The 16,187-nt window shown below is 32.8% G+C and overlaps 2 protein-coding genes and 1 long non-coding RNA gene across 5 annotated transcripts; 1 reads left to right on the top strand and 2 right to left on the bottom strand.

Moving 5' to 3' along the window:
- The first annotated feature begins 434 nt into the window (after positions 1-434).
- FLP (Duplicated homeodomain-like superfamily protein) lies at positions 435-6,943 on the top strand. Of its 3 annotated transcripts, none has more exons than XM_085714837.1 (12): positions 435-1,157; positions 1,341-1,387; positions 1,702-1,758; positions 1,915-1,987; positions 2,626-2,681; positions 2,780-2,944; positions 3,025-3,191; positions 3,764-3,909; positions 4,056-4,192; positions 4,278-4,480; positions 5,208-5,287; positions 6,184-6,943. In XM_085714837.1, exons 1-12 carry the CDS (start codon positions 1,062-1,064, stop codon positions 6,289-6,291), a joined length of 1,335 nt encoding a protein of 444 aa, XP_085570963.1. In that variant the 5' UTR covers positions 435-1,061; the 3' UTR covers positions 6,292-6,943. The 3 variants fall into 3 exon arrangements, with proteins under 3 accessions (XP_085570963.1, XP_085570962.1, XP_085570960.1); XM_085714836.1 differs by having other exon boundaries at positions 5,142-5,287; XM_085714834.1 differs by having other exon boundaries at positions 5,139-5,287.
- LOC146921400 (uncharacterized) lies at positions 4,908-7,713 on the bottom strand. Its single transcript, XR_015012138.1, has 2 exons — positions 7,523-7,713; positions 4,908-5,264 (listed from the first exon to the last, which is right to left on the bottom strand). It is a non-coding gene; the product is annotated as an uncharacterized LOC146921400 (long non-coding RNA).
- Positions 7,714-8,487: 774 nt separating this feature from the next.
- UTR3 (UDP-galactose transporter 3) lies at positions 8,488-13,167 on the bottom strand. Its single transcript, XM_085714833.1, has 7 exons — positions 12,965-13,167; positions 12,738-12,835; positions 12,059-12,189; positions 10,814-10,844; positions 10,173-10,276; positions 9,941-10,062; positions 8,488-9,207 (listed from the first exon to the last, which is right to left on the bottom strand). Exons 1-7 carry the CDS (start codon positions 13,066-13,068, stop codon positions 8,799-8,801), a joined length of 999 nt encoding a protein of 332 aa, XP_085570959.1. The 5' UTR covers positions 13,069-13,167; the 3' UTR covers positions 8,488-8,798.
- Positions 13,168-16,187: the final 3,020 nt, after the last annotated feature.

Raw genomic sequence — 16,187 nt, 5'->3', positions numbered from 1 at the left:
GAACCATTTAATTTGAACACAAATGTTGTGTTGTGACGCCTAGTTGTTTAGGTCACGTACCTTGACATGTTTCCATAATAATCCAAAAATTTCAAACCATAAACTTTCATCTCTTCTCTACTCACAAAAACTTTAGTATATAAACACATGAATTCGTATATGATGATAAATCTCAAGTGTTATAGTATTTTTCATATAAAAAAAAAACATTTTCTTTTAAATATTATCATCATTATATATCTCTATAGTGGTATGCTATTGATAGGAGTAGTGGACAACACTGCACGTAGCTCATAAAATTCAGTGTTATATTCAAACTTCTCTTCATACCCGCGCACTAACATAATCATATACTATTCATTTTTTATATTCATTCATTTTTCTTGTCCCTACACTACACATTTTTTATACACATTTGATTTTTCTAACTATGTGACCGTTTTCAATAAAGTTAGAGAGAGATAGAGAGAGAGAAAAACCAAACATATCAGTTTTTTTTCCTTCACACAGGTACAAGAATCTTAAACATAGTATGAAGTATTTTTCTACTTGAGAACTTTGAAACACACCACTTTTTAGATCTACCACTTCATCAAAATATGTATTTTTGAATACCCTTTTTCTATTTTCCACCTTTCATGTGATATTGGTTCCTTAATAAGAACACTAAACATTGTTCTGTTTTTGTTCTGTTTTGGTAACATAGTGTAAGAGAGTGAGAGTGTTTTTTCTGAAAAGTTAAGAATCCAAAGCCATTGAATAATAGCTTTTTTGTTAAGGTAGCTTTTGAGAATGGAATTTATGCTATTACGGTTCACGTTTTGAAACAAAACACAATACATACAGTGAGAGGTTTTAAAAGGTGAATGAAAGAGAAAGAAGAAGGGTTTGTTCCTTTTTTGTTTGTTTTTTAATTTCTTTAAGGAAAAAAAAAAGTTATTTATCATATTATTATAAAGGAAGAGTGTTTGGCTTTAGCATGCAACTTGGCTCCTTGGAGCGTTTAAGAAAGAGAAGAATAATAACATTACCAAACAAACCATATAGAATAAACATTAATCATGCAACAAGATCATATGAAGAAGCAGAAGCAGAAGCAGCTTCTCAATGAAGAATCTAAGAAGAAGGAGCGTCACATTGTCACGTGGACTCAAGAGGTTTTTTCTTCTTCTATTATCTTATCATATCTTATCATATAATATAATTAATTTTCTTTTTCTTATATATATATATATTCTTTTGTTCTTATTCTTTTATACTTATGATTATTCTGTTAGAGTTTATAATGTTCTTTGAAGTAATGTTTCATTCTCATGTGTGTTATGTTCTTTGAGTTGCAGGAGGATGATATATTGAGGGATCAAATTGGAATCCATGGAACTGAAAAGTACTAATAAACCCTTTTTGATATTGTTACTACTAGTTTTTATGATTATCATTCCGTTTGGATTGACTTATTTTTGAGCTTATGAAAAATAGTTTATGTAAAGAAATAAGTTTTAATGTTAATTCATAAGTTTTCAGTAACGAAAATTGTATTTTCATAAGTTGTTTTTTCATAAACTACTTTGATAAGCTTATGAATAATACATAGAAGCTTATTTATTTGTATAAGCTGTTTTGCATAAGCTTAAAAATAAGTCAATCCAAATGAGTTGTATGTAAGACTAAAGGGATTTTGATTTCAATAACTCAATGCAGTTGGGCAATAATTGCTTCTAAATTCAAGGACAAGACAACAAGACAGTGTAGAAGAAGGTGAAGTTTTTTTTTCTTAATTTTTATGATGATTGATTCATTCAAGATGTTTTTATTTGGTTATTAGTTATTTGTATTATTCTTTGGATCATGAAGACTTTGATGGCTTCTTTTTTATTGTTATTTCTTAATCTGATTTTAAGTGACTTATATCAGATGGTACACTTATTTGAATTCTGATTTCAAGAAAGGAGGATGGTCACCAGAGGAAGACATGCTCTTATGTGAGGTAAACTTTACTCCCTATGTTTCAAAGATTCACTTTCATACCATGTGATTGTCATTGGAATTTTATTTTGGCCTTAACACTGTATCTGGTAATCCGGAGTTTGACCGGAAGATAAGTAAAGCCTAGTTTCAGACACTGATAATCCGGAGTTTGATCAGAAGATAAGTAAAGCCTAGTTCCAGGCACCGAAGCTCATTAAGTACTTGATGTTGGAACTCGGTTACTCTCGATTGATTTGACACTAAAGTTCATTAACCACTTGATGTTGGGGTTTAACAAGCTTATTTTATAATAGTGGCCTATATAAAATTTAAATATGAACTTCATCTTTTGTTTTTTGTTTTTCTTTCTGTCTTTTCCCTCAGTGAGGGTAGGTTTCAATCCATTTATGTATTTAGTGTGTGGGGTTCGCGGTGACAAAACATGTCATAATCAATTATACACCTCTCAATTAACCCTATCTCGTGCAAAAGTGAAACTAAACGTGCACTTAAAGGGCTAGTACCGATGAAAAGTCATTTGTTTTGCATCAAAATCTATGTTATAGTAAGATTTGGCTATACTAAAACTAACAAAGATCTTCTATTTGTATAGTTTAATGTGATTTGTGAGCTAAGTTCTTGCTATTATCTCTTTAGGCTCAAAAAATATTTGGAAATAGGTGGACAGAAATAGCAAAAGTGGTTTCAGGCAGGTAACAAAAAAATCATTCTTTTCTTCATAGAATACTAAACAGACACTTTCTTTTCAACAGTTATTCTAATTGAAATGCTTTATTTGCTTTGTATGCAGAACGGATAATGCCGTGAAAAACCGTTTCTCCACATTGTGCAAAAAGAGAGCTAAATATGAAGCCTTAGCAAAAGAGAACAACATTTCATACACGAATTCAAATAACAAAAGGATTATTTTCCGAGACGAAGCATCAGAATCTGCAGTAGATTTTAAGAAGATGAGGTATGTTAAGCTATTACAGATCAAAATATATAAAAAAATTCTATGAAGGAGTGTTAACATTTCGACGACTTGCAATATAGGAGGTCACATATCCCTGACGATGCGGAAAAGATCAGCTTCACAGACAGATCACATAAACAAAATGAAACTTCAAGAGCACCATTGGCTGTTTTAGCTCAAAACTCACATAATGCTAATAACTTGCCAGACCAGAATCATGTCTGCAATGTGAAGTTTAGTGGTTATGGTAAATCTCTATTGAAAGTTTTTAATCATGAAACATAATCCTTGCAGTTTCAAAACTCGTATTAAGAGAGTGTTTGGTTTGTTTTCTATTTTAAACTTCAGTTGATATGCGTTCCTTTGCTAATTATTAGGCAAAATACATTCTGCAATCGTTTAAGTTGTTTAATTGTACCAAATTTGGCCTTTAATTTTTTTTGGTCCCGCATAGGTCTTTTAAGTCTTGTTACGTCAGTAACATAACAGATACATGTGTATTTTTGTAGCGGAATGTGTAGAAAAAGGGTAACGGTGTACACGTTGTAGAACTTAAAGGACCTATGTGGGACCACAATTATGTATTTTGTCTAATTATTACAAAATGCCACAATATTTTCATTTTGTAAAGTATATTGTGAAACTAAAAACAGCATAATGAAAATAAGCTGCTGAATGAAAGCAAGATGGTAATTTTTGTAACTTTTTTGGAAACACTTCAACTGAAAATGAACCAAACATCCTCTACTATAGTAAGCCAGAAATAACTTTGGACATTCTATCATTTATAATGTAACTCGATTTTTCTTGCCTTTACAGCTCAAAACAACAAGATTCAAGGAACATTCCTTAAAAAGGATGATCCAAAGATAAACGCATTGATGCAACAAGCCGAGCTACTAACTTCACTAGCTCTAAAAGTTGATGCAGAGAACATGGACCAGAGTCTTGAAAATGCATGGAAGGTGAGATTTGATTGAAATACAAAAACCAAAGTATAGAATATATGTCAAGAAGCTCAACACCAAAAGAACTAAACCTATATTTATGAAAATCATGAAAGTCGTAGATATTTTTCAGATAAGTTTTAACATGTATGTATTTATGCCAGATTCTTCAAGAGTTTATGAACCGAAACAAAGAATCAGATGTTTCTGGATATAAGATTCCAGATTTACAGCTTGTAGATCTTAAAGATTTATTGGAAGACTTGAAGAATAATAGTGAGGAAATTCAGCCATGTTGGAGGTACTTTAAGTTCATTGAAATTTGAAAATAGAATAACTTTCATGAATGATATGGAATAATCTAATAGTTTCTGAATGTATAATAGGTATATGGAATTCTATGAAGACTCTCCACAAAGTTCTGAACACAGTACAGGATCAACTACTCTGCCTCATTGTGCTCGTGAGAATTTAGAACACTCACTGCATCAAGATAGTGGAACTGAACTCAAGTCTATACAAATTGAACATCAAAAGGAAATTGGAAGATGTGATCAAGTGATTCTTTCTAGTGCAACTTTGGATCAAGGTAACATTATCAAATCCAGTGATAAAAAATATCAATGTGTTAAAAAACCACGCCGAACCAACCAGTTCAACCAGTTGAACCGGAAACCAAACAGTTTTCATGTTGGTTAATCCTGGTTACATTGCATTCTGATTGAACCGGATTGATAAAAAATATCAGTGTTAAAAACAACACCGAACCAACCAGTTCAACCGGAAACCAAACAGTTTCCTGTTGGTTGATCTTGGTTGCATTGCATTCTGATTGAACCGGATTGAACTGCTTAAAACGTGGTTGGTTCAACTGTTTTCATTTTTTACTTTTTAATACTTTTTTCAACTGTCATCTATTTCAACCGTGTGGTTAATCTGACCGAACCTATTGAACCATTAACCTGAGGTCTCACCGGTTCGATCTTCCGTCCAGGTTTAAAATATTGATAAATATATATAACGAAAGATATTTTTTAGTAACCAGTCTCCTGGGTAAATACGTTCCAAAAATGTTTAATCTGTAGCCACTTTTTAACCAAATTTAAATGGTTAATTATTCTAAAACTCAATACTTCGACCAAAAAATTTCAGTTTCCTCAAAAGATAAAATCTTTTATATGCTAATTTGCTAACGTCTCAAATCTCAACGAAACAGAATTGCTAATTAGATATTTATCTTTTTGTAGAAGATATATTCTCATCTTGTGAAGAACAGATAAACAATGATGGCATTGTTTGTTCCTTGTCAAGTGCAGAGTTCAGTTCCCCTCTTCAAGTTACCCCTATGTTCAGATCCTTAGCTGCGGGAATTCCTAGTCCACAATTTTCAGAAAGTGTAAGTTACACAAGCACGTGTGAGATCAAATAACTAAGTTCAACACTGAGATTATAGCAGTAATAGTGATAAATATTCTGATTATACTAGTAATAATATGACAAATTATGGATATAACCTAAAAGTTGTAACAAAGATAGTTCTCAATCTCAACATATTTATGACATCAACCAATGTTGTCAAATAGCAGCGTTATAGTATAGCGAATGTTGAACAGATCACTATTGTTCCGCGATACGCTATTTAGTAATGTTGTTAGATAGTGGCGCTATAGCACTGTAGCGTAGTGGAATTTGAACAAACTGCTATTTTCCACAACTAGCATTTGACAACACTGACATCAATCTTAATCAGCAGCAAAACTTTCAGAATGTTTTTGTTATTAGAACAACTTCAGTTTTAGTGGCGGGGATCCTACAGCAGTAGTTAGCCGTGAAAACAGTAATAATTTGGTAAATCGTTAATGCCTATGCATTGAGCTTAAGATTTCATCATAAAAATTATTGTAATTAACATAATTTGCATATTGGATTAGACTAAGGAAGTCATGTTACTAAAAAAAAAAGGGTATCAAGTTGATGCAGATAAAATCTAGGTAGAATTTTATTCATAATTATTTCATCATAAACATGAGTTGGGACAGACAAACACAGAAATGGTGGGAAAGGGAAGATAGTTATGTAACTTCATAGGTTTTATGATAAGAAATAACTTGTTAAGAATACAACACATATATAGTATATCATGTAACTAAACAGGAATCAAACAGATCCTTAGTTTTATAAGGAAAATATACTAATTACTTCTAACAATCATGCAATGCAAATTTAAGTCTTTTAAACAAGGGTAACTATATTTTCTTCTTTCCCTGACATTTCTTATTTTTATTTTTTCAGGAAAGGAACTTCCTTATGAAAACACTTGGAATGGATTCTCCATCCCTCAACCCAATCGCCAACCCCTCACAACCGCCACATTGCAAAAGAGCCCTGCTACAAAGTTAATATGAATATTTCATTCATCTGAAAAGAAAATATTATTTATATCCTTTCTCCTCACCGCGACCATCTCGCGTGTTAGTTCTTCTCATCCTGGTTTGAGAAAGATTGCAATTTTGTTCAGCCTAAAATTTTAATAGGCCTACCCCTCCTTTAGAATGTTAGGTACATTCTGAGGACCTTCAACATATTTAACAGTGTCTTTTTCCTCCCCTAGGAATATTACCTTTCATGATACTTGCACTGAAGGTTAGCGTGCTTAGAGTGTCATTCTTTGGTTTGTTTTCTTTGATATCGTTCTGGGTTTGTTTTTCTCCGATCCAGCATTTGGTATTGGTTTGTTTGTTTTTTTGTACAGATCCTGCTGCGTGATACTAGTAGTCGTCATCTTGAGTGTGTATACAATGGCACTTCGCCAATCGTACTACATATAATGAACAGAGAGACAATAGATAGAAGAGAGAAGAAAAAGAGTGTAAAAAGATTAGCCAGTGGCAAATATGATGCCTATTTGTTTGTTTTTGGTGTGCATAGGTTATAGAATAAATAATTCTTTTCCTTTTTTGGTTCTTATGTATTGAAACATAATTATAATTGGAGTGGAAATGCATTTTGGCTTTGGTGTCCAGAATGCAGGTGTTGTTTCTCTTCTATCTAACCTGGATTTAACACAATCATTTATCTATATTCTGTATATCTCATCGAACAAAGCAGGGTTAAATATGTTTTTATTTCATATAAAATACCCTCTTATCAAGTTTAGTCCATACAAACAATTCCATTGATGCTTTAGCTTTCATTTCAGTTATTTTAATGAAAATATTCAGACTTTTTGTCTCTGAAATCACAAATTTTGAGAATAAATATGAATACAGTTTGTGTATGAACTAAACTTGATCATAGAGTACTTTATATTGCAGAAAATAAAAACATATTTAACCAAACAAAAGAAAAGAAAAGTATGAGCAAGGTGTTCTCAGCAGGGAAATGAACAGGCATGAACACATACTTCTCAGAATATGAAAGTAAAGTTTCAGGAGAAATGTAAAAAAGAAAATTGCTAAATAACATCACTCACAATCACAACTACAGAAAGAAAAAAATAAATAAAAAAATACACAAACCAATTTATTGCAAGTGTGGAACATCTTTCAACAATATGAGCTTCATTTTCATACCAGAAAGCAAAAAAAGCTGACAAGAAATATGAAGAATGTCGAAATTGTGTATAACAAACCTCATAATCTGATCTGACAGAAGCATGCATGGAGACATTCCTCACTCTTTTACTTCCCTCTGCTCTTAAGCACAGTGTTATTTTGGACTGTGCTTTGAAGAAGAACAATTGTGAAGGATCTGCATTGTTTAGTAGGATGATTAGTTCATAGATGGTGGTTGTGGTGGAAGACAGGAGACACAGATAATAATGACTATGGCAAAAGCAATTAGTAAAACGAGGGAGGGAACTTCTTACAAAATAAAGCACATTAGTTACCTGTTAACTTTCTTAATGGAATGTACACATTGACTAATTTGACCTCCCTTTCCATTCATTTGAGTAGTAAGTCTTACCTAAATAAAATAAGCTGGTCAAACCTCAATAGGGTTTTTATTTGGAAGTAATTAAAACTAATTTAAAATAATTAATGCTATTTAGTTATTTATGTATCTTTCTCTTGGCAATATGCAGCTAAAGTGTTATTATAGCTATAACTTTAAAATTAGCATAAAGTACCATTCTTCCCAACAATAGACATGTTCCCCACCTTTATAAAGTCAGTTTGATCATAGAGATCCAACCACTCAGATTTCATCTAACCATGAAATCTTCTTTCTTTCCCTTTGCTTTTTTTCCTCAACTTACTGTCAAACAAACTTTATGTTGAGAGAGTAAAGAAGTTGTTCAGATTGCAAATTCCAAACAAAAACTATTGGTTTATAAAATGTCGAAAATAACTTATGATTAGTTTCTAATTGTATTAGAAAGAAAAAATAAACAAAGTTCTTCCCCTTAACTTGTAAGCTTTATTGAAAGCAAAATAACCAGAACAAAGTATCTATTTGAATGGACAAAACAAAATCTAATAGCAAACTAGTGCAAACAATTTTATAAATCCACTTTTAATGCTTAGCTCACTGCTTAGGCTACCTTTGGAACTCATAAAATATTTATATAATCTAAATAAACGACAGAAGATGATATAGTCTGAAAATCATGTTTACATAGAGTATAGCTTTGTCTTAGTATGCTTATGCTATAAGATTACAACTAGCTGTTATTAAAAAACACATGCAACTAAAAATTAGCACAATGAATAAGATATTGGGGTTTAACCATTTCACTTTTCACTTCTCAAGATGAATCTATCCAATTACAATTACTAATATTCCTTTGTATATAAACCTAAATTTGGTTCATTGAACCTTCAAGCTTTAAGTGATAAAACAAGGGTTGAAGAGCAAACTAGCTAAAATATAATTGATGTTGAACTTCAAAATTGCTACAGGGCTTTTCATGTGGCTTTTTTCTTCTTCTGCAGTCTCTGCAACTTCTGCCACTTGAGGTAGATCTGGTATGATAATCCAGAGAATACCATAGTAACACACCCCCATTGCTTTGTTGAAAGGGGATTCCCACTCAATAGTGAAGACACCACAATGCTTACAAATTTGCGAGTGGTAGTGATGGTAGTGTTAGCTAAAGAGCCAAACCGGCTTATAGTCAAGAAGATAAAGTTCTGTCCCACGGCACCACAGCAGCAATACAGTAAAATATCCCATGCTGCTTCTGGATGCTGTTTGCAAAAGTTAACTGCCTCATATCCACTACCACTTGGCCATGCAAACATGTAAACCATATTGTATATGGTTCCCCATAAATTCATGCCCAACATAATACCCCAAGCACTTGTTTTTGGGTACCTGAGAAAGACAAAGAAATAGTTTGAAAAGAGTAAACATTAAGACCAATGAATCTTTATTTAGGATGTTCAAAGAATCATTTGTCATAACGAAGCCTAAAAATGTTGAGATTTGAGAAGGCTACATTCAAACACAAATGAAACAGAAACTCAAACAACTGACATGTGAGTACAACAATAGGCAATGAGATTTTTTCTACAAGCAAAAATCACAAAGGAGACGGAAACATGATAAATCATGTTTAGTATTGTTTGTAATTTAACTATCAAATTATCCATAGTAGACAGTCCTGAGGACCAATGTCATCGGCCAGAAACCTTCCTGGGAAAGCCTGATATTGTAAGTCAGTAGATTTGGGTTTTACAATTTTAGCTGCCAATAATGAACTTGTCTCCAATAAATGCATCTAACGACAACATAATTAACTAATAATTACAGCAGTCCATACTTGATAGCTGGATTGAAATACAATGCCTTAAACAAAAACAAAATTTCCAAATACTGTCCGATCAAAAAAAAAATTATATTAGGTTGCTCTTCATTTACATTGCATATAGATTAGAACTTAAAATGAAATTATAGTTTCTTATTTTTTATGCCATAAAGAAGAAAGGAGTAAAAAACTAGGAAATCAAGTAAGTACGTGCACATAAGTTCTGTAGTTTGCATGCTATAGACAGCCAAAGATGCTATATGTCAAAATCAAAAGGGAGGAAAGCTTCAATTGTATTACCTTGCTTTTAAGGAATCCTGGGTTGCATTAGTAAATCCATCAAAAGCAAGGTTCAAGAAACATAGCCCATATCCAAGGGGAGCATTTGGATGTGCCAGCTTGTTGATAGTCTTTGAGCTAGTCTGTAATGCATAAATAAATAAATGAGTAAATATGAGCAGCATTCAAAGACCATGAAAATTTAGACAGGAGTACAAGACAGGTGAAGTCTGTTATCCTGAGAAATTCCTACCTTTAGAAGTGCAAATGTTGAAACACCTCCAGCAACAAGGAAGGTACAAAGGTATTCTGGAATGGTGTATCTTATACCGTATACGAGTGAACCCATCAGCATAACTGCATTGAAGTGAATCATTTGTTAGAGATTTAAGATTTGTTCACATAGTCTGATGATAAATTTAAATATTTAAAATTACACGAAAAAATTTAAAACAACTTTTCTATCATCATTTTCTAACAAATGTTAAACATAATAACCAGGCATAAGCTCCTCCATTTAAGACACCCAAAAAACTAAATAACTAATGCAATTATTTTCAACCTACCCGAATGTTGAGAGGAAGGAAAGGGTGCATGCTAACTAAGTAAGAAAAATAAGACACAAATCAAGATGTGTTATCAAGTCAAAAGCAAGATAACATTCACCCAAAAGGACAAGAACTACAGAAGTCTCAAAGAACACATAGCCATAAAATTAGCCATTTTTGTTTAAATTCTAAATCTAAAGTTCTACTTCCGTTGGATTATTAAAATTGAGAAAATGAAATTCATCTACAAGACAACTACGTAAATTAAATGAAATCTCAGCAAATTGTCAATTGTATCAAATTATTATAAAATGCAATCATTATTTTAGCATCAAGCGCAATGTACCTGGAATCATTTTTGAGGACTTCGCCAGCACCTGCATGTAGTAAAAAGAACACCCTTTTAGAAAACCTCAGTCCTATGCTAAAGACATTTGAACAATAAGACACATAAAATGCTATGGCAAGCGGGACGAACAAATTGCTTCATCCTGCACACATTGTGTGGCAGACTAGAAAATGCATTAGAGAATTCTATAAACTTGCTTAACTCATTATCGGTGGGACTTAGTAGGCCACATACCCACATCAACTTTAAGCACTTTAGCCTATTCCTACTCCAATAGTGAAACCATTTAAAGACTAAAACGACTCCCACATTTTCCCTCAAATCTTGATACATTTTATTCATTTTTGTTTGTTTTAACTTAAGCATTTATAAGGAATGAACCATCCCGATCCAGCACCTACGATCTCACGACTTTACGATCTTGCAAGGTATCACTGTGTTCATCCTATAGCAGAATTCCAATCTGCCATGCACAGGTGAGATTGCTGGAATCGCAGGTGGGATCTACAGTCCTGATAGATTTCACTGGTTTAAAAATTTTAGGGTTTTGGTCGGGCCGGGTTGTGCGGCCTGGTTACTGAAAAAACTATATACAGAAAGAAAAAAAATCAGAACCCAACTTTCTGCGATTTAATTGCAGTTAATTGCAATAAATGCCTTTCTATTCCCACTAATCATGATTAATTGTTGTATCCTTCCCAATACAATGATTCACGATGAAAATTCATTCAACAAGTCAGGTTCTTGTTCCCACTCCTCCACTAATCACGATTAAAGTATGTTGCTTTATATACATATGTATGAATATATACGTAATCCCAAGTTTCGTGGGATCTCACGATCCGCGTTACAATCTTGTGAACCGTCCCTGATCCTGCTTAGGATGTAGACTCTGACTACCTTGCTTACCCTGGAACAGCAAGAAAACTGTTTATGTTACCTAAACCACAAGCGACTGTGATTGACATTGCATCGCCCACATTTGACCTTGATTCTACGTAATATATCAAAGATCGCGACAAGACCTATATAAAATCCAGGTCCTTACATGTGACAGCATCAACATCAATGTTGAAACCAAGCAAGGACCAATTTTTTAGCTCTAATGACTCAATAAGGCACTCCTACTAGAGATGCATTTCTTTATCTATTTTATTTTCCATATTTATTATAATCCCATACCATAGTTTTCGACAATACTTTACGTTTCAACACAGTAAAATTCAAGTTATAACATTTTACCTGAGCAGGGTAACTAATATACTTCAAAGCTTCAATTCCCATAGCAGGACCAATAGTATTAGTAATTCCAGCACTCCAATAAGACCACCATGGAGCACCACCAGTATTTCCACCACCCCATATCTTTATCACTACACATAAACAATAAAAATCGCAAAAAAATCAAAATTTCACCAACTTTACACATTAACTATGAATCACGGACCCGACACTAACATGTCAACACCAGTAATAATCTGAAAAAAATGACATAATTAAATGTAACCACATGTGTTGAACATTGACACGCGCCAGACACCGAACACATCTTTGATCAGAAGTTAAAGCGATAATTAATAATAAGTGCAAAGATAGAGAAAACATAAAACGAACAATTGGTACACTGTAATGATACATTGATACCCACATTATGCACACCCGCGTGACACGTGGTTAATTAAGTTAAAAAATATATCTAACTAAATTGAATTAACTATCTACTCAACTGAATTAATAATTTTCCAGATAATTAACCAGGTGCAACACCCGGTTAATCCCATTTAAAAATGTGACAATTGAATTAACTATCTACTCAACTGAATTAACCATACTATAGCGCGTGCTTAACCACGTGCCGCGGATGTATAAAAAGTGAGTGTCTATTAAACATTTTAATTGATATATAGAATAAGAATCTTACTTATATACGACCAAATTAAACAAACCACATTCTGCGCCAAGTTCAAAAACGCAAGATGCTCAAATCTCTCCCTATCTTTACCAAATCGCTTCGTTGACCTGAAAACCAAATCACAAAAGAATTCAATAACCACTTACATTTCAAAATTCACAACAATTTTTAAATTCAATCGTATTAAAATTGATAACGAAGATCGAATAAGCGATTATTAGAAGTGAAAATCTTACAGTGTTTCCTGAAGAATGCCTTGGTAAATATACGCCGACCAGATTCCGGCGACGCAGAAGGCGAGAACAAGGATGCGGCGGAGACCTCCGCCGTGAGCTTCCATTAGAGCGAGGTGATGAACCGGTTCGGTTTATTAGGGTGGTTGGGTTTTTTTTATGTGAACCGGAACGGTGTGAAGATCGGAGAGGTGAAGGTGTAAAGTGAGGAAGTGTGGAGAAGGCGCCAAGTTGTTAAGTAAAGTGGTTTTGTGACACGTGGAGTGTTTTGATTGGTGTGTGATACGCAATTGTGTTTTTTCATTGGATGTGGAAACGTATGCCTTGTTTTCACGTTTTCGGGCAGTGGTCCCACTTTCTAAATCTGTTACTCTTTCAAATCCATGGATTATTCTTACTTGCTGAGAAGACCAAATACAAATTTTTGAGACACTCACAAAAACCCTCTTATTCTTTTAATTATTTCAAAAATAAAAATAAAGTTAATTTTATATTTTATTTTTATGTGAGTGTGTCTAAACTTATGCTCATAGTCTTGTAATTATGAAAGACTTGCTCTAAATTTTATTTTTATATCATCTAATATCATTTTTTTTAGTAAATAGGTTTTTTCGTCCTTTAATTTGTACAAACCGGTCAATTTTGTCTTCAATTTTGTTGAAATAGCTAAAACGTCCTTAAATTTTACAAACATCGATCAATTTTGTCTTTCCTTCAAGTTTCACCGTTAACAGTAATGATGTGTGACGTTAAGTGGATTGCCAACTCAGATGTCACGTATTTAAGGACGAAATTAATCTAAACGTATTTAAGGACGAAATTAATCGAAAATTATTAATTTTCTCTTCAGGAAATGCAACCTTCCATAAAGCGATTTTAGTCCAAATGACATGCTCTAAAAATATTATGTTTTCTTCTAGTTTTTGCTGGATGATGCATAGTGCGTAATAATTATCAGAATTAGAAATACTCAAGACATAGTTTTTAGTAAATTATAAAAATAATACATAGACAAGAGTTAAATCTAAAAAGCTAGAAGCATCAATATCTCTTCTCTGCGCACAGACACAAGACAAACCTCTAGCAAGCCATGTTGCTGATCCTGCCAGAGCCTCGGCTATAATGAAACAAAAGTTCATGCCAACGAAGACTCTAAGAAATTTTATGCTAAAAATTTCATCACAAGTTGATTAATAAACAAGAGGCTTCACTTAGAGTATTTATTTCATCCTTAGTAAAGGATATGTCCTTCCATCTTGAAACAATATGCATAAGAGTTTTAGTAGCGACATCAACCTAGCATAAATAAAAACACGCATAAAATGTCAAGAACAAGTGAATCTTTGCATATGAAAGCTCTAAAGAAGCTCCAGTCCTGGTGATTAAGGGGTGGTTCGTGATTTGGTAGTAGAGAGAGAAATTTTCATATGCAAAACTAAGTTTATAATAGCATAAGCTTATGAATGTAGAAAACAAAGAGAATTTGAAGTGATTTTCAATACTTTTGCACGAAGATCTTTGAGTCTACGTTGAACATGGATGAAACGTCATTTCTAACATAAAAATGCAATAATTTATAGTTAAACACATTCTTTCAGTTTTTAGCATTTATTTGATGTAGATGGATTTGATAGTTAAGATAAATAATTCATGATCGATTTGATAGGGAATGACACAATTCAAGGACCATTTTGATTTTTAGTGAATAATTCAATGATCGATTTGACAATGTAACAATTTGTAATGACTTTCATTTAAAAAAAAGTAATTTTTTTAATAATTTTCAATCAATTTCGCCCCTAAATACATGGCATCTATGTTGGCAATCCATTTTAGCACTTAATGTCACACGTCATCACCGTTAACAATGAAACTTGACGGAGGGACGAAATTGATCTACATTCATAAATTCAGAGACGTTTTAGCTATTTTGAAAAAATTGAGGACGAAATTGATCGGTGTGTACATATTAAAGGATAAAAGCGTTTATTCACTATTTTTTTTTTTACAAAAATAAATACATTTTTCTTACACAAATGAAAACATGTTAGAACCTAGACTTCCCACGTGTAAATAAATATAGGCTTAATATATCATTTCGTCCCTTAACTTATTTTTCAGTTTTCAATTTGGTCATTTAACTATTAAACGTTTTAAATTGGTCCATCGTTCAATTTGGTCCTATTTTATTCATTTTAACTCTCAAGAAAAGAAGACCGTTGGATAGATGAGGTCTATCAGATCTAACTGTGTATCACCAACACATGATTTATTTTACTTTTCTTCATATTCTTCCCTCCATCTTCATCTTCATACATCCTTCATCAATCTTCATCATCTTCCAACTTTTTTTTTTCTTTCAAAAATTCATCATTTCAACTTCAAAAAAAACCACAAAATCAAACATTTAAATTTATTAAGCATCAACTCACATACATTAAGCAACCTGGATAAGTTATTTCCATTTTTGCATATGAAAAGTTAACCACGAATAAGACAACAGTATCTTATAATTTTCATTTTCAAACACACAAATATGACCAAAGACACCATATGGCTGGCCACTCTGCCTTAAACAATAGACCTGCAAAAATCGTAAGGCTAGACCTGCAAAACCAGACATCTCGCCGGAGAGCTAGATTCAGCTCAATAGAGCTAGGTTTCAACACATCAGAGTTGGGTTCACTTCATTCAACTCATTGTCTTGTTGGGTTCATTGAGAACTTGGAATTATGAGTTTGTTCATGTTTTCTGGTTCATGACTTTGTATGTGTTGGAGACAGACACTACAAACATCGTTTACCTCCTCCTTTGCATATGGGTTCATTTTGGGATGTTAGATGCTTCTGTGGGGTTCAGTGTTACAACTGTGAGGTTAATGTTTTATGCATCACTAAACCACTGTTATTGTTTGTATCTACAGGAAAAATAACAATTATGTTGTACACTTTTCAATCAATGTCAAACTCTTAATTCTATTCGAGCCTATCAGTCTACCTGAGTTTACACTGAAACAATTCTTTCAATCAAATTAATTTATTTTTGATTCCAAGAATCATAAATTCGTAAGACTCCGAGTTAACTCAAGAATTTGACAGTCATGATTAAGATGTTAAAAACTGTTATAAAACCCCCTAATTATAAATTTAAATGTTTGATTTTGTGGTTTTTGTTGAAGTTGAAATGATGAATTTTTGAAAGAACAAAAAAAAGTTGAAGATGATGA

Source organism: Medicago sativa, chromosome 5 (genome assembly GCF_051527215.1).
Source record: "Medicago sativa cultivar Bolivia chromosome 5, Bolivia_mono, whole genome shotgun sequence".
Classification (NCBI taxonomy): domain Eukaryota; kingdom Viridiplantae; phylum Streptophyta; class Magnoliopsida; order Fabales; family Fabaceae; genus Medicago; species Medicago sativa.
The sequence above is the reverse complement of the archived record's forward strand: the minus strand, read 5'-3'. Positions and strand labels throughout refer to the sequence as shown.